Raw genomic sequence first — 19,981 nt, 5'->3', positions numbered from 1 at the left:
AGCAACGAGGTGATTGGCCCGCGATCACCTGCGCATGCGCGACCCGCGCTATTTTGAATCCATCCCCTGTTATCTCGCCGCGTTCTTCCGTGCACGGCCTCTCTCACCGAGTATTTCCCAACGAGACCGTCTGCCGAATAACACTCCTACTAATCAGCACGCCGTATTTAATTAATAAGGTAATACGAAGAATGTTATTAATGTCGAATAATCGTGTAGCCTTTGTAAATTTCTAAGTTATTGATCATAGACACGAAGACCATATTTTTGTTGACTTTTTAGCTACGAAAAAATATTTTAACGTGACACGACATTTGAAGATAAGTGATAAAACCACAGTGTTTTACAAGAATGGATTATTGTTTTATTCAACAACTATTTAACTTAATTGGTATTAGACTGTATATATATGTTGCTATTGGATATTTAAAGGATATTAATAACACAATATATATATATATAAATTGTGTTATTAATATCTTTTAAATATCCAATAGCATCTAAAAGCATGTATTTCATTCCAAAATCAAATGAAAAGATTGTTTCAATATAAAATTTATCGATAGCAAATTGAATTTCAAAATTGTACATAGAAAATGTGATTTATCATGATTTTCACTTGTGGCCTTCGTATCTCTCTTTAGAAACCTCTGTATTTATATAGCATGTATCAGGGGAAATACCACTGTGCTTTAGAGAATACTATAAATAAATGTGGATGACAAATTGTATATTAAATATTGTTCGTATAATTTGTAGTTAATAGCGAAATATATATATGTTTAAAGTTGCGTTAAAACAACGTGGGGAACTTTTTTTACCATAGATATAGTATACCTAATTAGTAATTGTTGCATTTAAGATGACTTGGAAAGTGTATTAGAATAATAAAATTTCCCCTGAGACACCTTGTTATATAGTTACCTAACATCAGTGTGCATGAATTAGTGAATAGTCCGACGATACTACGAACAAGATACCCTTTTCTATTATTTACATATTACACCTTTACGAAATGAACTATATTTTCTCTTCATACACCATTGTAATTTCGCAAAACATAATAAACCTTGATCTCAAAATAGAATGTCTTTCTTGATTAAACAAATACATTTATTATATAGTCTACGTTTATTATAATTATCCTATTATCCAGTGTACTATCTCTTACTTTCATTGATACACAGTTCGATGCTATTCAATTCTGATTCAATTCTAAAATTCAAAATCCATTCTATATCATAATCCTCTAATTAATATAATTTCCCACGCTACATATTACGCGTAAGTATACATTTCCGATTACTATTTACACACCTGAGCGAACCAGTAACCATCCCCATACCGTATGATCACCAACACCAACACCCATCACCCATCACCCAGTACCCACTGCTAAACGCCAAAATCCCACAACGACTCACTTTCCACCACACTGCACGTGTGAACCAATACAGAACCAGTAAACGAAACATCCGCGCGACTGTGCGCACCTGTAAGTCGCAACTGCGCCCACAATTCGCGTGCGGCAATCTCCCGTTTCGTCGTTTAGTCGGAAAACAGTATCACGCAATTACAAACTGTTCCAGCCTATGAAGTTCCCTACTGCGTACCAGCTAGGTCAGTTCAGTCGCCAAAGCGACTCGACGAAAGAAGAACGAACGTTTTAAAACTGGTGTTCGCGACTTTTTCTTTTTTTTTTTTACGAGCGTTACAACGAGGAAAGTCATCACGACAGATCATCGATCGGGATACGAATCCCTACGAGAAAGGTTGGAAATCGACGACGAGGAAATCATCACCTTGGTAACCAACGGCAAAACATAAGTGCGGATCGTTGGAAACGTGATACGTGGATTCGAGGAACGTAGCAAGGCGAATATCTCTTCTCTATATGGATTTTTCGGTCCGATTCGATTCACGTCTAGGAAGACGTTGATCTCTCGTAGTCGACATCGGTTTTTTTTCTTCTGTCTGACATGACAGTTCTGGAGGAACTCGACTCGTGGCCTCAGGCATTCAGCAGCTGACGGCAACCAGGCGATCGTACATCCGGGGAAAAGCGTTCAACGCTTGGACAAAGATGGATACTGGCCTCTCCTGGATCCTCGCTTTTGCCTTGATCGCGCTCCTCGTATCGGAAGGTCAGTCCTTTTTATCAACAGAGTAGAATAATCTTTAGATATCTCAAATAACATTAGCGCGATGTTTGTAGTTAGCTAGGTAGCATTGGTACATTCCTTGACTTACGTATCTTACAGCTTTTGATATTAGAAGTACCAAACCCTTTACGATAACAGGTTTTAGATATCTCAGAGAATATTAATGTGGTGTTCATAGATAGTTAAGTAGCATCGGTAGATTCCTTGGTTTTGTCGCTTTTAACGCTAGAAATATCAAGAATAACAAATTTTACAATTTTTGTTCTTGCAATTCTTAAAACCTGATACTTTTAGTAACATTTATCTGGTATTCGTTACAGGCATTGATTATCAATTGTAGTGTTAACTCCTTGTCTTGTAACATCGAGACACACCCGTGACAAGGATTATCAGGCCGATTCAATAAAGACATGTTGTACCTATCGTATATTGAATGAAAATGTTAGCTTCAATTTCTCAGTAACGATTAATAGCTAGTAAGATTATATATGTAATGTGCCGCATTGTAATTATATATGTAATTCTACGCATCGTCTAGCGCATTGTTATAGCAGTGAATACACGTAAGACACTTAACTAGTTTCTAAATAAATTGTAAGTATAGGATTAGAAATTTATTTGTTGAAAAGGAACGAACCGTTTTATGTTAATTTATGTAGAGTTATATATTAGGTTTAGGATAATAGAATGTCTGATAAGAAACTAAAAGGTTGCATGAAAAGATGGGCGAGATAAAGTCGGTGTTCTTTATTATATCTCAAGATGAATAATCAAGGTCTAAAAACCAATGGAATAGCTCGTAAATGTGAATAATTTTCATGTTATTACGGTTCTTTTAAAACATGTATGAGAAATTAAAAGAGACAAAGGTCAAAGGTAGAAGACCAATGCGCCTGAATGTGAAGTCAAATAACCAAAATCTCAAAGCGTGGGAGTTCCTGAAAAAGGAAAAACCAACAAACACTTCATGATTTTTAAAAAATTCCAAAACGACGATTAACGAGACAAATTTATTGTACAAACATTTACGAATTATTATATAAGACTCTCACAAGTCCATCGTTTGCAAATTTCTCAATTTCATTATGCAGTTAATTACATGATTACCGTTTTACTTCCCAATGAACAAATGACTTGCGTCCATAATTTTATTCATCGCAAACAAACGATATAAATAATCCCAAGATAAATTTTAATAACCAATTGTGAAATTTGAAAATAAATTGCCGAATTGAACAGCTCTGCTACTAGATATATATGTACTTCAGCGAATTATCTAATATTTGTAAAATTAACAATAATTTTCTATTTTATTTCGACTTTGACGCATTAGGCTGGGCCATCGATTGCTTCAAGTGCGTGTCGATCGACGGCGACAACAAGCCCTGTGACGATCCGTTTCACAACAACGGGAGTCTGGCCTTCCTGGAGTCGCCATGCTTAGGAGGTCGCAAAGGGCGCGATGGTCTTTTCCCCGCGACTGCGTGCATCAAAATAGCGGGAATATATGGTAAAACTTTCCTCTTTTTGTAATCACGAGTGGCCCTTAACCCCTTTCAGCGCTGTCTGTTCAACGAATACACTGTGCCTGCGGGTACAGTACCGTCTGTTCACGAAGGTTTCACCAGCGGAGAAGTTAATATATCGCTCGAAACAATCACCAGATTTATTCTGAATAATCTCGTGAAATTTCCCTATGTATGTTTCCAGATTAAAACGTTTGAAAAATGTTAAAGAAGAACCGTACCTCGGTGGAGATAATTGTAAAAAATATATCGTTGGAGAAAATTGGTAGATTCATTCTAAATAATTTCAGAACAATAATACAGACTATGTTTGCAGATTCTGGCCTTTCGAAAATAATAGAAAACAATTAGCTTCGTGTAGGTAATCTTTAAATCTTGATTCGAATAGAAATTAAATCTTCGTTAGAGTAATTTTGAGATAATTAAAAAATATAATTTTGGTGCTTGTGTCACCGCCGTTATAATTATTTCCCGGCTTCATTGGAAACTACTGTAATGTTACATTAAAACGCAGACATCGATATTTTTTCGCATCTCATACAAATAATTTTCATTAAAAAGACGTGGTGAAAATAATTCGTATCTAAAATTGTGTCTGCATAAAGTTTCGAATTTTCTGCAACATCGAAGCGAAAAAATATACCACGCGAACCTCAACTGCGACAAAACTTTCAACTTTTATATTTCCTCGGGTTTTCGGCGGGGCAACAGCAGGGGAGCGGATGAAAACTATGTTTCTAATTAACGTGTGATCAATTAGACGAATCCGGGGTCTCTTTGACGGTGAGAAGCTGCGCGCTGGACAGCGGAACTCTGACGACCGACTCCGAAATCATAAGAATGTCACATTGCGGAGGATTCTATTTCGACGACAAGTAAGTGAGATCGTGGAGAGACATAACTTGACTTCGTTTTTCTCTTTTTTTTACTCGGCGCTAATTGCAAGAGTTACCATGTCTGAAATTGACCCCTATTATAATTGCTACGAGCTCTGACACGATTGCGGATGAGAAAAAAAAAATAAAAACTAGGTGATTACGACTGTATACGTTAATTTTAATCAATACGTACTTTGCTTCACGGAACGCGTTCGATAAAACAAATTGCATTTATACGTTGCAATTATTTATATTGACATAGTTTTTTCTCGATATTCCAGAGAAATTCCAATCAGATTTTTCTTTTTAATTTTGCCATGGTAACTCTCGATGTTTCTTCTTTCTCTGGCAGTGAATTTTAGTTGCTTCTAAATCAGTTTGTCAAAATGCAGGAAAATAAAAATGCGATCACATTTGCATCAGCAATGTTACTTAGACGATTAATGCGACACGTGTTGATCAACAGCAATTAAAATGTTAGGATGTTTAAGACAGAGTATTTAAATTGGCTATAGTTGTTTAATTATATCTGCAGCAATAAGGAGACAGCTTTAATATTTGAATTATATTTGAATATTGAATTATATTATTATTCTATATTAGTAGAATATTAGAAAGTGACTTGATTTTGGGTTGGCCCTTGTTGATTTATTTAAATTACTAGAAAGTGGAGCTATCTCCTTTAATTGCTATCATATATAAACTATATATTATTGGTGAAAGTCGATAATAAAACCATACGTGTGATAAAATAATATGCAAAATACTGATCGTAGATTATAATTTCCTAGATACGTTCGTGGATGCGTGCAGTCTTGCAACGATGCGGATGCCTGCAATGGATCCACACGGCGAGCAGTTGCGCTCGTGCTTTTAACTTTATCGATTTTCCTTGGACTAATTTGACGATGATGGTCAGCGTAAAATTCGCGTTAATTAAAATATAGATAATTATTGTATATATCAAACGAAAAACGATCACCTCTATATATAACGGACCAGTTCGAACGTAAATCAGTAACCTGACCAATTTAGCTGTGGACCAAAGACGTAAGAAAACGAAAATGATAACTCGTAAGTGATACAACGAAAGCTTTTTGGCTATCGTTCGTAAATTATTGCATTTATCCAATATATCAAACGAAAATTATTATAATCAAAAAAAATTAAAGGTCCAAATAAATACATATGTTTGCGTTTCTTATGGCGCTATAATTACGAAGGAAAAGTATATAGAATCACTATTTGATACTATTTGATAGTCTGCAGAATAAAAAGAGCAACAACTGCCATTTTACGTAAACATAACCGTTATTGTTTTATTAATATTCATGCGTAGAATATGTAATTTATGATCTAGTGATTGCTTGAAATTATAGTCGAACGTATATTCGTGAGATTATCGTTATTGCAGACTGTGTAGAAACACAATAAAACAGATTTTTAGTTATAAATCTGCGTATGATTTCTAACGTATCAAATCCCAAATTCGCTCGTAGCTAGCTCTAAGTAAATGTAATTGCAAACATCATCATAAATACTAATGTCACAGCTATAAGCTCATCGTAACAATGATTACATTTCTTTCTCCTTTTATGGCCACGAAAAAAAAAAACAAATTACTCGCTATTTTCGTGTCAGGGATACTTCATGAAACTCGCAAAAACTTTCAGGAGAGACGTTATAGTATATAAATCGAAGATTAAATGGTGAAATCACAACTACGATATAAATACACTATTCAAACCCTAAACGTAAATGTATCTTATAAAACGAAAAATACAAGACGACAGCCAAGATGTTCAAAGAAGATGATCATCTGTTTTCGCTCCGTACTTCCCATTTTCTCTTCGCAGTTCAAACAAAACCAAGTTCACGACATATGAATTTACAATAAATCATAAAGGTTCCTTTCGATTAAGAAGATACAAGAAGTCAAACAAAAGACATGAGAAGAATTGTTCTCTGAATCTATCCGAAATCGAACGAACGAAAGTTGAACTATTCGTGATGAGTACATGGAGCATGAAATTCGTTTGGACGTGAATCGCGACGGAGAAATCGAACGGTTCTGATAGAAGCTATGTAAACGAGACAAGATCCCGGGAACAATCTCAAACATGAAAAATCGTATGTCGAACGCGTCGCAAGAATTCGTCGAGTTCTTCTCGCGCGTCGCCTGCTGGATATGGGAGACCATCGAAAAGTTATTCGACATCATTCTCGATTTCTTGGCGAGGATAATCGAGCTGATACTAGCGGTGATGAACCTGATTTTTCAGGTGATCTGTTTCCTAAGGGATCTCTGTATCGAGGCCATGCAAACATTCGCCAACGTCTTTCGAGGGATCGTTAACGTCGTTAGCAATATCAGCTGCGAAGAGGTCGAGGATTTCGTCTCTGCTTGCATCGTTGTTCTGCTTTGGATCGTCGCATTTAAACTCGTGCGGAATTTATTGCAAGTAGGAATCTTACATATTCGTGGAATCCCTTTCGTTTATCATATTCCACTGATAATACGTTTCTTAAATTCATTTTGAAGAAGGTTTAACATTGCTACAATCGGCGAATTTTTATGTTTCGATATCGCACTCGTTTGAACAAAGAAAATGATTCCTTTAACGTCCTAAGAACAAGTGGACGATCACGTACATTAATTGCCTAGAAATTTTTTTACAAAAACAAGATTTAGGTAAAGAAAGCAGGAAGATTTTTTGTTAGATGTTTTTCTGGATAAAATGTACGCAATGTCAACAATTTTTCTACGCGAACAGGTCAAGTAACTTGCTTTGATTTTTAGAAGGAAGAAATACAACGGGGCTTTAGAACGTTAAGCACGTTTGACGAAATACCGAGATACGTTCGTTCCGGTGTATAATGGAAGACTGTGGCACAAAAACCAGGTAATCACAACATTTACGAATTTTAATCGTAGTTTCAGTTATCCTATGTAAAATTGAAAATTCACTGTATGATCTCCAAAGTCTTAATATTATCTGGTTTTTGACCTGACAGTTTTATTACTTGTCATACGGCACTTAAAATAATTGAAACATATAATAATAGCTCTTTAAATATTTCAAAACTTTAATTACAATTTTATTAAATCATGCGAAATGAAGAATCAAAGTATCGTTATATCAAATACACGATATTTCCTTCGTAATAGAATGAAATATTTGGTTCAAGCATTCAAATTATTCAAATAGAAGATTCCCTAACTATTTTGAGCGCCATATACTTACGATTATAATTAATATTCACATACCTGTCGGCGATACATTGTCTTCTTTATGCCCTCTATATCTATTAAATATCCTCTTTTTCATTTCCACTGCCATTTGCTCCTTTCCGAATTTTCGTTCTGAATACGTATCAATAAAAAGTTTACACGTTCACACATCCACACGACCACACACGCACGCGTAACTAATATACTAACCGATAATCTGGACAAATCAAAAGTTCGAAGGACGATCCATTCCGTACAACGGAATCTCCTACACTAATCAAAACTATTGTTGATTCACACGATAGTTCCAATGTCATACGTATCTCCCAGAACTCTCGAATAGCTGCGTTTCTTAAACCACGACACACGAGTTTGAACATAAACGACAATAATAAAGTAGAGAGGCTCGGGCTAGGAGTTTGTCCGGCGCAGAGGAGGACAGGGAAAAGGATAAACCGACGTAACAGCAAGCGACCTCGAATTGATCCTAAACAGGAATTCAATGATTAGAAAACAGAAGGTAAAGATTTAAAGAGGAAGAAAAATTAAATATATTAGGTTTAATGTAAAGAGACCATGCATTAATAATGTAACATTTTTTTATGTTAGGAGTATTGAAAAATATAAAAACTAATTTAATGTTAACAAATGAAATTGTTAATAATCCTTTTGTCTCACAGATTTAAAAGAGAGATGATCACGCATCTAATACGCGCAATGTATAAAATCTGTACCAAGAAAATTGTAGAAAATAAAATATATTTTCTTATAAATATTATTTCTTATATTTATCGTTGTATCGTACAATTTCCGTTCGTTTGTAAAAATTGATACAGAATCCTGACAGACACGTAAGTGCCAGAATAAAAACATTCTCTATTTACAAAACTGTTTTGTACAAAATAACAACGTGTAAAGTTGTATATCGATTGCAAAATTATACTTTGTAGTTTGTATTCTATTATGTACATAATTAAATATTAATCTTTAACGATTATTATCAATTTGTAAAAGAGAGACGTAGAAAGCTTTCCCCTGTAGAACACATTCTATATATCTCATTTCCTATTATAGAAAAAATATAGTCATGTCTCCTCTTTCACACATTGATAGATAAAGTCTCATAAGTTTATCATTTGTTCGATAACCGCAATTTGATTATAAATAATTTCACCGAAATTCGCTTCTGTAACGAAATTAGATAATACTTTGCTTACGTTAATTTATCCTAATTCGGTTTTACGATATTTGTAGCAGTACTAAGTTAGTTTTCTCAGTCATTTACAATGGTAATAACCAGTTTATGTTCGGGCCAAGAAAATGTCTTTGGAAGTTGAATCTGAAATATATATTAAATATAAATTATCATAAAGAGCTAGTGTTAAATTAGTTTGCTATATCGATACTATTAATTACCTGATTTGGTGAATTTAGAATTTGGAACTCTTGAGCCATCTTTTCACTCAAATCTTCTGGAAGCAAAACTTGTAACCATGGTCCCTGAACTACATATGGTTTTTCCCTGGACACTAAAGTGCCCGTAACTGAAGGAGCAACTATCGTTATTGCTGTATGAGATAATATTGATTTAAACGTGAAATGCCTTCCGTGCATGACACGACCCCTATAAAAACACATTTATGTTTAACATTCATTCAATAATAAGATTAGCTAAATAATGTTACAAGGATATTTACTTTATCGCTAATGATAACAATGATCCGGCTTCAAGATTAAATGTCAAATGAAGACCTGGTAAAACTTTGATAAAACTTTCGTTTGGTAAATTTGTATCTTGCTCACAAGGAGACAATCTTTCTGATTTAATAATTGGTTTTATATCTTCATCTTCTTCGTCTGATTCGCTTTTTGTCTCTCTATATTTTTCTGTACTTTTATCACTGTTTACTTGGACCCACCTAAGAAATATAAGTTAATATAATATACATTCTACATATTAAGCAGATCTTTTACTGATAAATACAAGATACTTACCAACATTTTGCAGATACACCACTTAAATTAGAACCCTCCTTTTCTATGCCAGTTTCTATTTTCTCTGCTATAGAGGGATCATCTTCCATAACAGAGTATGTCCTTCTCATCTCAGTTACCAACCATGGTCCACAACCACGACTAGACTTTAGTAAATTTACAAGGCCTAAACCATTCCAATGCTGTGCAGCTTGTAGCTCTTCAGAAGTAACTCCTACAATTTGAACAAATGAAACCTGTAACATTGTACATGAACCATTAAAAATATTTTATTTTAAATTTTCATGTATTTGAAAAACAAACCAAATTAACTGAACAATTTTACTCAAAAGTAATTTCAAATAATAAACTTACATCACCATGTGGCGTAGATATGGATGTTGGTAACTGTGGATCCCTGCCCATTAGAATTTGTGTGATGCGCCCATTGCCATTGTCTAAAGGTGCATGCCATGAAACATGGTCTCCAGGTAACAACATGTTACCAGAATTAAAAACATATTTTGCTAACTGTTGCATCACATTTGCTGGCCAAGTGGGAGGAGTCATCTCGTTCCTTTCCCTGACTAATCTAAATGTTAGCTCAAATCCAAAGCCACTTGGACGACCTGGACCACTTTTTGGATGTATCCGCCCATCTCCATGCAGATCTGATAAACCAAAACTTTAACAAAAAAAAGAACATTTCTTACTCCAACATCAATAAACATTATTTATAGAATTTTATATATTATAGAAAAAGAAAAGATAATTAAAATAAGATTTAAACTGAGAAATGACAATAGGATTTTCAAGGATTTTTGGCAGGACCAAAATAACTCTAAACTTAATCTCAAGACATATATTAGATTTAGTGAATGGTGGAGCGTATTTAGATAGAAGGCAAACGGAAAAGAGAAGACGTGCGGATCTATTTCCGACGCGTCGCGCTTCAAATGACTTTATCTTCCTGTACCCTATACTTTCTATATATAGAAAAAGAGAGAACTATTGGAACAGCTGCTCCAGACTGAAGAAGGAAGGGTCACCCATACAAAATGAAAAAAAAAGAATGGGCGCCCTTTCGCAGTAGACCATTCGTCATTCGGCGCTTAGTTTTTAATGAGGAATTCCTAAAACGAGCATTCATTTATCTTTCGACAACGCGAGTTATATATCTGCCTGTAAAAGTCATATTTCGGTAGTTTTAACTCAATATAAAATTTAAGTTTCTAATAAATAGATATTTCGGATAGATCTCTAATATAAAAACATAATACAAGATATTCTTTAAATTTCTATAGGCGTATGTAATAGGAGATAGTAAAAGCTGAAGTTAGTAGATTGTAACCAGTCCAAAATGCTCGTGCCTAGCTTTAATGTACCAGAACGGTAAATGTAATCCACGAATGACAGAAATGGGTGACACATACACGTGTCATCGAGAATGTGTCGGAAAAATAACATGAGCCCACATCAAACAGAGGCACACTCCTACTATTCAACAACGTGCCACTAACGAATACCCGACTTCCCGTTTTTTTCTAACACTTCGATTCTTCCTTCTTTACCAGCCCACTGGAAAAAAATGTGACCTGTCTCTTTTGAATGAACGATGCGCCGCAGTGTCACTTTAACGATCGCGTGCGCAGCGGAAGAAATCGTTGACAGATCATCATAAAAATTGTATACTTCAGACTTACTCAAAATATAACCAATAAATGCAAACTGCAGATTTTCATGCAAACTCATATTTTTGAGAATATAATTAAAAGAAATAAAACCGTGGTAGAAAATTGTTTTGCTTATCAAGTATTATAGAAAGCACTATACTTTGGGTATTTTACATATTTTTTGTGCAACTTCTCAATTTTCAATCTACTATAAGTGCATAAAAATCCGTAGTCTAGTAATAATTTATAATTTATCTTTTTATGCTTTTAAAATATAATGATATTCTTCTGCTTGTTGATTACTTGTATTAAATTACATGTTTATTGAAAAGTGTATTTTGGGTGAATGGATAAGCGTTTCGAAATAATATGTAGAATGGTGAAACTCACCTAATATAGTGCCAATGTGGTGGTATTCCCAATTCCGAGCAGCCAGAATTTTCGTACATGCTTATGTAGTCCAGAGGATCCGGACCCCCCAACCTAGGTAAAGGTGCACAGAAAATCTCAGTTATTTCGTTTTACATCCGGTTAAACGTACATACGGCTAAGGGTGGCTAAATATAAATCGTCTTCCCTTCTTGTGCAAGAGTTCCATACCCAAACTCGATAGGAACCACCTTTCTGATAAAGCACTTTAAGATTTTATATCGATCGAAAAATTCAAAGATTCGCGATAAAATAAATAAACCTGATTGAATGTAAAATATAACAATATTATTTAACAAATGATAATTTTATATCGTAGAATATTACACGTATAATCTTGCAAATAAATAAGAAGTAAAGACTACTTTCTAATACTTACTGTTGTAGTAATTTGTTTCTGGAAATATTAAATATTTATGTCATTTTTTTCATTTGTATTATTCCAACCAATTATGCAATCCTAATACAAATTTATGAAGAGAAACTATTGTAATATAGCATCTAAGTACTAAAAGTAAATAATATTTAAGAATGAGTACAAAAATAAAGTAATAATTTTTAATACATTTGCATTATAGCCCATGAGAAACGCGTCGTAAATTAATTCCAATATATTTTTAATATACTATACTATAAAGAACTGAACTACAATACCTAATATATTATAAATGCAAATAATAACACCGCAAAGCATTTCTTCTCCCGTTCTGTCATAAACACTGAGCATGAAATTTAAACCTTCCACGTTAGTACCGCTAGAAAACCACTTTTTATTGGCAGATTAAATCGAAGAATTCTTACCAGTATTTTACAACTGCAGTGACAGTGAGCGGATTGCTTTGGTCCGGATAGATCTCTTTACAAAGATTGTGCAAAGCATCAAGGCCTAGAGCTCGTGCTGTCGGTGCCTGGATCGGTTGTCCCGGTGGAAAACTTCGACAAAATTCTTCTCTTTCACGCATATTTCCGTACATATACACAGATTTCCAACTACGAAATGTACTGCTTCGAAAATATTATGAATACGCGACACACGATCACTTTGTTTATTGTGGTGCAACCACTGTGTGCACCTTCCACCGAGCACGAAACATACGTCTCTGATTCCTGACAAAACTAAAGAATTTATTCTTTCAGAGCGGACGACCAAATGATTCCAAAATCACTGTGCGTCTTTAAAAGTCACTATAGGAAACAGGGGAAAACACTTTTTCATTAGTCGACGTATTTGAAACGTGTTTCTATTGGTTCATTCCGATCGAGACGTAACAACCTCAATCCAATAGAATAATTCTCGTACACAATTATATATGCTATCCAACACGACTTATACGATTGAAGGTGTACTTTATCGGTGTGTTCTGGTAAACTTTGAACAGAAGTGCATTTAAACATGTCAAACTCGGCAAGATGAGGTTACGATATTCGGTTTTATTTTTACTTTGTCTCTTGTGGGATTTACGAATATGTTCGGGAACCATGTCAGTAAATAATACCACAGACTTCCAGCAAGAGTACAGACCCGAAGGTCCATTGGTAATGTGCAAATTTCTGTGAGTATTTACTGAACACTCGGCGGCCGTTATTTATTTGCTAATAAAGAATTAATTCTATTTCGCTAAATTTCTTATTTGTATGGCACGAATATATGTTTTTCAGGCCAAAAGAATTTATAGAATGTGAAGAGCCGATTGATCATAAAGGTAATAAAACTGCCAAAGATGAAACTGGATTTGGTTGTGTAAAGGTAATATTGCATACAAATATAGAGCTATTATACATATCAATGGCTTAGTAGACGTTTTCTTTTTAGTTTGGAGGTTCCAAGTATGAGGATGTTGAAAAAACTAAAGTGTCATGTACTGTATTACCTTATATTGAGTGTTATGGACCCAGGACATTTAATCGGGAAGGAGTTCCTTGTATAAAATATAGTGATCATTATTTTACTACTACTTTACTATATAGTATTCTGTTAGGTTTCTTGGGTATGGATCGGTTTTGTTTAGGACAAACTGGTACTGCTGTTGGCAAATTATTGACATTGGGAGGAGTAGGTGTATGGTGGGTTTTTGATGTAATTCTGTTAGTCACAGGTTCTTTACAACCTGAAGATGGCAGTAATTGGAATCCTTACGTATAACATACCAAACAGAAGAAACAAATTCCAAATCTGTAAAATAAAATCAAGTGTTTTGTATGCTATCCTTTTTAAATAAATATTCAATAATTTCGAATTTACGAAATTACGGAGATACTTTTTGTAAAAATGAATTTATATTTACTTGTATATATATCTTAATGTGTAAATAAATATTCCTGTTAGAAAAGTTGTTTTTAAATATCTATGGTTCCTATCCCATTTTTTTTATTAGAAGCATTGACTTGGAGAGAATTTGACAATTATTTCAAAAAAGTGCTTGGTTACAAATATACATGTATAAATATGTTTCTACACTTATCTATTATAAATCATAATCATCTGGGTGATACAGTTCACTAAGTAATCTGTAAACATATGATGGTGCATTTCCACCCCTGAAAAAGATAAAAATATATTATTACATAATTAACTTGCACATAAAAAATTAAAACTTTTAACATTGTTGTCCTTACGAGTTTGAAATAAATAATGTAACTAATTCTGGGGGCACATAATCAAAAACTGGATTATACACATGAATTCTTTCTAACAAAGATGCATTTGCACCATTAATTACACCTTGCAATGGTGAATCATGTTTGTTAAAACCATCTTGTTCATGAGAATAAAGATAGAGTGGCGAGAGTTTATACAGCGGTAGTAAAACCATTACTGGGACAGAATAATGTTTTGCAGCTTGAGCAACTGTATGTGAACCTGAAATAGCTCTCAACCCTCCATTTGCCATGACAGAATGTGTACCAATTATTACTTTATTCACTCGAGACATCATTGCAAAAATTGCTACATCTGATATTAAAGTAGTTTTGATTTTTGCCTTTGACAGATTTACTGCCATTTCATGACCCTATTAATGATCAAAATATGTTTAGTTAGATTTGTGCAAAATTTGTAATATAACACATACATACACTTAATGACGGCCCTCCTTCAGCTACTATAACTTCGAAAGCTCTTGTTTTAGCTGCTCTATTAAAAAATTCCTCCACTAATGTAGATTTACCAATTGTCATAATAATTTCGTTAGAATGAATGTGCTCAGAAGCTTGCTGTGTAATATTTTCTGCACTAAAAGAGAAATAAACAAAGTATAATACTGTATAAAACATAGTTCCTTGTAATTTCATTGTTCATTAGAACTAACCAGGTTTCTAACTCAACTTCAAATTCATTAATATGTTCTATGATAGCAGATTTTAAAGAAGGTATAGAAATGTTAAAATCAACTTCCTGATCACCTTCAGCAGTGAGAATTTTATGTAGAGATTCTTGTGTATCTGTTTCATCGGTATTATTTTTTAATTCAGAAGTATATTCTTCTCTAATTATTTGTAATATTCTACGGACCATATTTCCAATAGAGAATTCAAGGGGAATAGCTTCCACTAAATACTTTCCATTTTTTGTAATTATATTGATTAAATTCCTTTTAAACAATAAAATATATACACATATATATATATAAGTAATTTGATTGTATTGTATTCTTAACTTTTGTAGGATCATATATACCTAAGAAGACACACAAATAAAGCACTATAAAATAATAAAATCCTTTGTAATTTTAAGTCAAAAAGTTCAGTCGAAGTTAAATCTATTATTTTTAATAAAAATACTAACTATTAGTAACTGGGGTGCTAATCATATTAAACATTGACATCTCTTTATTTAGTGTTTCTTAGATTTACATAAAGTTATATTGAATAGAAAGAAATATAATTCCTACTTAGCAGTAGTCCATTCTGCATTATTTATGATATCTTTCAGAACCAAAATAGTAGCCACTACGATATTATATGTACCATTGACATCGCTGAAATACAAAATATGATAAAATTTCGCTCTACTCGAGGTTAGACTACTTTATTAAATCCTCACCCATAATGAATATCGTTTATTAAATTTAACACTCCTTCGTTAATATCCCCGTCTTCCGTGTTAACCATTTTAACCAAAAGCTATTATTTAAATTTTTTTTCTCGTAAATATTATTCCTTTCTAGAAAAACAGTATAAAGGACTTGAACATTTTTTCTACCAATATCATTTAAATTATATAGATAATATCAACATGCCAATTGCCACTACTAGTAAACTGAAATAACGATTGGTTCTTGGTTTTGCTTTCTGATTTCTCATTTGGCTCTGTTGCGTCGCACGTGTATTTTAACCGCGTGACATGTGCACTACACGTTCGAGTTTCGATTTCCAACATTTAATTTTCTTATAAATACTTTGAGGAATATTTGATAATTTATTTGCTTCAGTTTATTTTTTGGTCATTACGGCATGGCTCACATTGGGAACGTTGTAAGTATGATAAACCTAGTGATGTACAAATTTTTTTTTCATATGAAAATGATCCTTAACCTATGTATGTCTTTCGATATAAATATTACTGTAAATTTGATTACAATTGTAAAAATTAAAAAATCCTTGTCTCGAATTTAAGATACGTTATTTCTTGATTACTTTATATCACTGTAACAAAATCTTCTAAACTTGCAAAGTTATTCTAATATTTAATTACTATTTCTTTTTGTATATGACTAAATTTTATTTTGATATATTATGTATTATATACCAATATATATATAATATGTATATATTTATTAATTTAGAACAAATTATTTTGATTTTAAGACTGCAGATCAATTAATAGCTGGTAGTAGTGTATTGTCTAGGCCTGCAGAAGAATTTGACAATGATGTAAGTTACAAATAAACAACAAGAAATGATGGAATTTATGAAGGTAATAATCACAATAATTCCCTTTTTCTAGCCCTCTGTAGAAGCAATGTGGGCAATGAAAGCCATGGAACATGCTGAAGTTTATTTTAATGTAAAATAAATTTTAATATAATTGACTTAATTCTATATAACAAGAAGCAAAAGAATCAGAAATTTTTAATTTTTAATTTGATATTTCTATTTTAGATTTTATGTTCAGTTGATCCTAAATTTTTGAAACTTACACCTCATGATGAACAAATATATAAAACCTTTCGTGATGCTTTTCCTGATCTCAAAGTAGATAAAATAAATGAAGATGAATTAAAATCACCTGAAGGAAAGATGAAATGGAGACCGTTCTGTGAACAATTTAAGGGTCTTGTTGAAGATTATAGTTTTGGTACATTGTTAAGAGCAGACTGCGAAGGAGATTACTCAGAAGAAAACAGTATACTCACAACTAGAATACAATTTTATGCCATTGAACTTGCCAGAAATAGAGAAGGATTCAATGATGGTATTAGACAAAAGTACAAACCAAAGCAGACTACAGAAAAATCATAAATTGATAATTATAATATTCTGATATTATGTGTTAATTACTTGGATAGCGTGTAATTTTTCATCTACAATTTTTTATAACTTGAATATATAAGATACTACAAAATGTTATTTATAATAAGCAGTGTCATGAAATAAATGAGTTTAAGAAAAATATATTATTATCAGTATAAAACTTTTATTTCATATTTTTTATTTGTAAACTAACTAAAGGATTTGATGCACGTGCTTGATACTTTAATTGTGTAGCAGTAGGTTTAGATGCTGCAGCTTCTCTATTGAACTTTCTCTTTCTGTTAATACCAACAAGCCTTTTCAAAGTTGGTGGAACTATATACTCTGGTACATCCTTCAGATGTGATTGTAATTTTACAGTATGCAATGCTTTGTCTTGTCTCAATGATTGTAGATCTTTCGGATTATCTTCAAAATAGCTTTTTAATTTTTGACAATTAAGTACCTCTTGTTTTATCTCCTTTAGACGAGCTTCCCGAACAGCAATTCTCGTTACTGCTTTCCAGGCATCTTTTGCTCGATATCTGGAAAGAAATATTTATGAAGTCAAATGTACAACGAGCTTAAAATAAAACTTTTATATAACATACCGAAAACCTTCGACCTCTTCTAGCTTGAATTGATACGTCTTAAATAATGTATCACGATTATAACAATGTTTTAATTCGCTTTCAACTTGTTCAAGAAGCGGTCTTTCTCTTATCGATACAAAACTTAATGCCGTTCCTTGGTTTTTACCTCGAGCCGTACGTCCGGCTCTATGAATGTAAGAATTTACGTCTTGAGGAAAATCGAAATTAATTACATTGGACACGAACTGAAAATCAATACCACGCGCAACACCGGATTCTTTGTCTTTCTTTCGTCTTCCTCTTTTAACTTTCATTATATGAGGCTGTCAGAAATAAAAATTAGAATTCTATACTAGTCTACACGTACACATAAATTGTATATAAACATATAATATTTACTTCTTCTAAAGATTTTTCATCTGATGCTATTATAATGTCATATGTTCCAGAATTAAATTGAGTGACTGCTCTACATCTTGAAACCGCTGGCAACTCAGAGTTTAAAACACAAGTTGGTATACCAAATTGTTCTAGAAACAACTTTAGTTTATAACATCTATCTACTGTATTTACAAATATTATAGTTTTTCCTCTAAAAAACAAATAAAAGTTTTTATTAATAAACTACAAGCTTCTTCAATTGTACTATTCAGTCTCATGGATTTACCGAACTAAATGTAACTTTAATAAAGCATATAAAATAGCAGCTTTGTCATTTTCTTCTGCTGCAAGACTATAATGTGATAATTGCGATAACGGAGCTAGTGGTGGTTCTTCTAATTTTAAGATTGCTGGATTACGAAGTACCAACTTTTTAAGCGTTACCACATCCTCTGATAATGTTGCAGAGGCTAAAGCTGCTTGGTATACTATAGGTAAATAATTCAATAAACTTTTTATTTCATCCTCATACCCAAATGAAAATACCTGAAATATAATAATAAAATTGTTATTTACACAAATAAGTAATTGGATTAAGATTGCTTACCAAGTCAGCTTCATCAATTATTAATGTTTCAAGAGATTGTTTCAATTTCATATTATTTGCTTTTAAATGTTGTAATAGTCTACTTGGAGTACCAACAACAATATCAGGTTTTTCTGCTAATAATGGTTTCTGTGCACTAAGATCTAATTGTGGACTGACATCAATAGCTTTTACTTCTCTGCTACATTTTACTGTTAAGCAAATTATGACATCATGTATTTGTTTACATAACTCCTTACTCGGAGCTACGATAAGCCCTTTAATTTCTTGTTTCGTTTGCATTCGTTTATTCGATAAAATTTTTTGTATAAGTGGTATAGTAAATGCAGCTGTTTTCCCAGACCCTGTGCGAGCTCGGATTAAGATATCTTTTCCTTCCATCATTAATGGTATAGCTTTCTCTTGTATCAACGTAGGTTCCACCCAACCTAATTTCGAGATAGCCTAAAATATTTAATTTTATACGTAAATGTACAATTACGAATGGGAAATTAATTTTAGGAAACAAAAATATGAACTATGTAATGCTATGATAATTTATAGTAAACAATTACTTATACATTGGAAATATAACCTCTTTTTTAGGCATGATAGAAATGTACGATATCTTACCTTTAAAATTCTGTCGTCTAGTTCTAATTCATGAAAATTTTTTGGTTTAGTTTCATTCTCATCATCCACTTCCATTTCGTTCGATGCCATAATGAACAAAAATGTGCTTTACAAATTAAAAAGCACGTGTCAATTCGTCAGTACAACTCGAACTGTTTATTTCTATCGACTTCCATTAACGAGTGGCGCCATTTCATATCTATCTCAAACAGATAATTTTATCTTGATCTCATATCTAATTTCAAATGTTTATGTTGCACGTACAGAAAACAAAGTAGAAATTTTTTAATAATAAACTGCAAATTGACTTCGTTTTGGCGATAGATAAAAATTACGGCGAACTAAAATATATACTATTAGAAATAACATAAGAGGAAGTATAGAAAACATAACAAGATTGTTAAGAACAGCTACTAGTTTTATTACAAGAAAAAAACGTTTTTGGAAGGTGTATAATAGATTC

The 19,981-nt window shown here is 32.9% G+C and overlaps 8 protein-coding genes across 11 annotated transcripts in view; 4 read left to right on the top strand and 4 right to left on the bottom strand.

The window, feature by feature from the left end:
• LOC100646726 (protein neuralized) overlaps positions 1 to 8,159 on the bottom strand; it is a 121,216-nt gene extending 113,057 nt beyond the window's left edge. The window contains exons 1-2 of one of the 2 annotated variants that reach the window (XM_012317252.3): positions 8,009 to 8,159; positions 7,835 to 7,930 (exon numbers count right to left, since the gene is read on the bottom strand). In XM_012317252.3, the coding sequence (XP_012172642.1) occupies positions 7,835 to 7,907 (73 nt within the window). In that variant the 5' untranslated portion in view covers positions 7,908 to 7,930; positions 8,009 to 8,159. Of the gene's footprint in view, positions 1 to 7,834 lie in introns of both variants that reach the window. The other variant, XM_048412337.1, reaches the window with a different exon arrangement.
• On the top strand, positions 44 to 6,020 carry LOC100646846. 2 transcript variants are annotated; one of them, XM_003401382.4, is made up of 5 exons: positions 44 to 179; positions 1,590 to 2,144; positions 3,496 to 3,672; positions 4,449 to 4,563; positions 5,358 to 6,020. In XM_003401382.4, exons 2-5 carry the CDS (start codon positions 2,084 to 2,086, stop codon positions 5,470 to 5,472), a joined length of 468 nt encoding a protein of 155 aa, XP_003401430.1. In that variant the 5' UTR covers positions 44 to 179; positions 1,590 to 2,083; the 3' UTR covers positions 5,473 to 6,020. The 2 variants fall into 2 exon arrangements, with proteins under 2 accessions (XP_003401430.1, XP_048268298.1); XM_048412341.1 differs by lacking the exon at positions 44 to 179 and having other exon boundaries at positions 1,171 to 2,144.
• On the top strand, positions 6,149 to 8,530 carry LOC105666570. Its single transcript, XM_048412342.1, has 2 exons — positions 6,149 to 7,028; positions 8,129 to 8,530. Exons 1-2 carry the CDS (start codon positions 6,687 to 6,689, stop codon positions 8,306 to 8,308), a joined length of 522 nt encoding a protein of 173 aa, XP_048268299.1. The 5' UTR covers positions 6,149 to 6,686; the 3' UTR covers positions 8,309 to 8,530.
• Positions 8,531 to 8,540: 10 nt separating this feature from the next.
• On the bottom strand, positions 8,541 to 13,006 carry LOC100647162 (suppressor of fused homolog). Its single transcript, XM_003401384.4, has 7 exons — positions 12,676 to 13,006; positions 11,836 to 11,928; positions 10,148 to 10,457; positions 9,794 to 10,029; positions 9,496 to 9,717; positions 9,215 to 9,422; positions 8,541 to 9,137 (listed from the first exon to the last, which is right to left on the bottom strand). The coding sequence occupies exons 1-7, from the start codon at positions 12,846 to 12,848 to the stop codon at positions 9,072 to 9,074; spliced, it is 1,308 nt and encodes a 435-aa protein (XP_003401432.1). The 5' UTR covers positions 12,849 to 13,006; the 3' UTR covers positions 8,541 to 9,071.
• Positions 13,007 to 13,141: 135 nt separating this feature from the next.
• On the top strand, positions 13,142 to 14,115 carry LOC100647519 (TM2 domain-containing protein CG11103). Its single transcript, XM_003401387.4, has 3 exons — positions 13,142 to 13,427; positions 13,534 to 13,621; positions 13,688 to 14,115. The coding sequence occupies exons 1-3, from the start codon at positions 13,285 to 13,287 to the stop codon at positions 14,015 to 14,017; spliced, it is 561 nt and encodes a 186-aa protein (XP_003401435.1). The 5' UTR covers positions 13,142 to 13,284; the 3' UTR covers positions 14,018 to 14,115.
• A 94-nt stretch (positions 14,116 to 14,209) lies between these two features.
• LOC100647278 (translation initiation factor eIF-2B subunit beta) lies at positions 14,210 to 16,058 on the bottom strand. Of its 2 annotated transcripts, none has more exons than XM_012317255.3 (6): positions 15,917 to 16,058; positions 15,765 to 15,851; positions 15,183 to 15,464; positions 14,950 to 15,106; positions 14,491 to 14,885; positions 14,210 to 14,412 (listed from the first exon to the last, which is right to left on the bottom strand). In XM_012317255.3, exons 1-6 carry the CDS (start codon positions 15,982 to 15,984, stop codon positions 14,340 to 14,342), a joined length of 1,062 nt encoding a protein of 353 aa, XP_012172645.1. In that variant the 5' UTR covers positions 15,985 to 16,058; the 3' UTR covers positions 14,210 to 14,339. The 2 variants fall into 2 exon arrangements, with proteins under 2 accessions (XP_012172645.1, XP_012172646.1); XM_012317256.3 differs by having other exon boundaries at positions 15,183 to 15,550; positions 15,659 to 15,851; positions 15,917 to 15,979.
• Positions 16,059 to 16,205: 147 nt separating this feature from the next.
• LOC100647397 (protein PBDC1) lies at positions 16,206 to 17,487 on the top strand. The gene is made up of 4 exons (XM_003401386.4): positions 16,206 to 16,347; positions 16,681 to 16,746; positions 16,820 to 16,879; positions 16,975 to 17,487. The coding sequence occupies exons 1-4, from the start codon at positions 16,327 to 16,329 to the stop codon at positions 17,332 to 17,334; spliced, it is 507 nt and encodes a 168-aa protein (XP_003401434.1). The 5' UTR covers positions 16,206 to 16,326; the 3' UTR covers positions 17,335 to 17,487.
• LOC100647640 (probable ATP-dependent RNA helicase DDX56) lies at positions 17,488 to 19,716 on the bottom strand. The gene is made up of 6 exons (XM_003401388.4): positions 19,519 to 19,716; positions 18,907 to 19,350; positions 18,586 to 18,845; positions 18,318 to 18,510; positions 17,937 to 18,241; positions 17,488 to 17,870 (listed from the first exon to the last, which is right to left on the bottom strand). Exons 1-6 carry the CDS (start codon positions 19,606 to 19,608, stop codon positions 17,510 to 17,512), a joined length of 1,653 nt encoding a protein of 550 aa, XP_003401436.1. The 5' UTR covers positions 19,609 to 19,716; the 3' UTR covers positions 17,488 to 17,509.
• Positions 19,717 to 19,981: the final 265 nt, after the last annotated feature.

This window comes from Bombus terrestris, chromosome 15, assembly GCF_910591885.1.
Source record: "Bombus terrestris chromosome 15, iyBomTerr1.2, whole genome shotgun sequence".
Taxonomy (NCBI): Eukaryota; Metazoa; Arthropoda; class Insecta; order Hymenoptera; family Apidae; genus Bombus; species Bombus terrestris.
This window is presented reverse-complemented; position numbering and strand designations above follow the sequence as displayed.

What these genes read in the sequence shown, in the direction of transcription:
- LOC100647278 (XM_012317255.3), bottom strand. Translation starts at nt 15,984, where the DNA reads ATGGTTAACACGGAAGACGGGGATATTAACGAAGGAGTGTTAAATTTA. An exon ending in GCAGAATGGACTACTGCTAA is followed by an intron (nt 15,465 to 15,764) that starts GTAGGAATTATA and finishes ATTGTTTAAAAG; the next exon opens with GAATTTAATCAATATAATTA. An exon ending in GAAGTTGAGTTAGAAACCTG is followed by an intron (nt 15,107 to 15,182) that starts GTTAGTTCTAAT and finishes TTTCTCTTTTAG; the next exon opens with TGCAGAAAATATTACACAGC.
- LOC100646846 (XM_003401382.4), top strand. Translation starts at nt 2,084, where the DNA reads ATGGATACTGGCCTCTCCTGGATCCTCGCTTTTGCCTTGATCGCGCTC. An exon ending in CAAAATAGCGGGAATATATG is followed by an intron (nt 3,673 to 4,448) that starts GTAAAACTTTCC and finishes GTGATCAATTAG; the next exon opens with ACGAATCCGGGGTCTCTTTG. An exon ending in GGATTCTATTTCGACGACAA is followed by an intron (nt 4,564 to 5,357) that starts GTAAGTGAGATC and finishes ATAATTTCCTAG; the next exon opens with ATACGTTCGTGGATGCGTGC.
- LOC100647519 (XM_003401387.4), top strand. Translation starts at nt 13,285, where the DNA reads ATGAGGTTACGATATTCGGTTTTATTTTTACTTTGTCTCTTGTGGGAT. An exon ending in TTGGTAATGTGCAAATTTCT is followed by an intron (nt 13,428 to 13,533) that starts GTGAGTATTTAC and finishes TATGTTTTTCAG; the next exon opens with GCCAAAAGAATTTATAGAAT. An exon ending in CTGGATTTGGTTGTGTAAAG is followed by an intron (nt 13,622 to 13,687) that starts GTAATATTGCAT and finishes TTTTCTTTTTAG; the next exon opens with TTTGGAGGTTCCAAGTATGA.
- LOC100647162 (XM_003401384.4), bottom strand. Translation starts at nt 12,848, where the DNA reads ATGTACGGAAATATGCGTGAAAGAGAAGAATTTTGTCGAAGTTTTCCA. An exon ending in CCACATTGGCACTATATTAG is followed by an intron (nt 10,458 to 11,835) that starts GTGAGTTTCACC and finishes TTTTTGTTAAAG; the next exon opens with TTTTGGTTTATCAGATCTGC. An exon ending in TATCTACGCCACATGGTGAT is followed by an intron (nt 10,030 to 10,147) that starts GTAAGTTTATTA and finishes ACAATGTTACAG; the next exon opens with GTTTCATTTGTTCAAATTGT.
- LOC100647640 (XM_003401388.4), bottom strand. Translation starts at nt 19,608, where the DNA reads ATGGCATCGAACGAAATGGAAGTGGATGATGAGAATGAAACTAAACCA. An exon ending in TAATTGATGAAGCTGACTTG is followed by an intron (nt 18,846 to 18,906) that starts GTAAGCAATCTT and finishes ATTATATTTCAG; the next exon opens with GTATTTTCATTTGGGTATGA. An exon ending in ATGAAAAATCTTTAGAAGAA is followed by an intron (nt 18,242 to 18,317) that starts GTAAATATTATA and finishes TATTTCTGACAG; the next exon opens with CCTCATATAATGAAAGTTAA.
- LOC105666570 (XM_048412342.1), top strand. Translation starts at nt 6,687, where the DNA reads ATGAAAAATCGTATGTCGAACGCGTCGCAAGAATTCGTCGAGTTCTTC. An exon ending in TCGTGCGGAATTTATTGCAA is followed by an intron (nt 7,029 to 8,128) that starts GTAGGAATCTTA and finishes CGTATCTCCCAG; the next exon opens with AACTCTCGAATAGCTGCGTT.
- LOC100647397 (XM_003401386.4), top strand. Translation starts at nt 16,327, where the DNA reads ATGGCTCACATTGGGAACGTT. An exon ending in CAGAAGAATTTGACAATGAT is followed by an intron (nt 16,747 to 16,819) that starts GTAAGTTACAAA and finishes CCCTTTTTCTAG; the next exon opens with CCCTCTGTAGAAGCAATGTG. An exon ending in ATGCTGAAGTTTATTTTAAT is followed by an intron (nt 16,880 to 16,974) that starts GTAAAATAAATT and finishes TTTCTATTTTAG; the next exon opens with ATTTTATGTTCAGTTGATCC.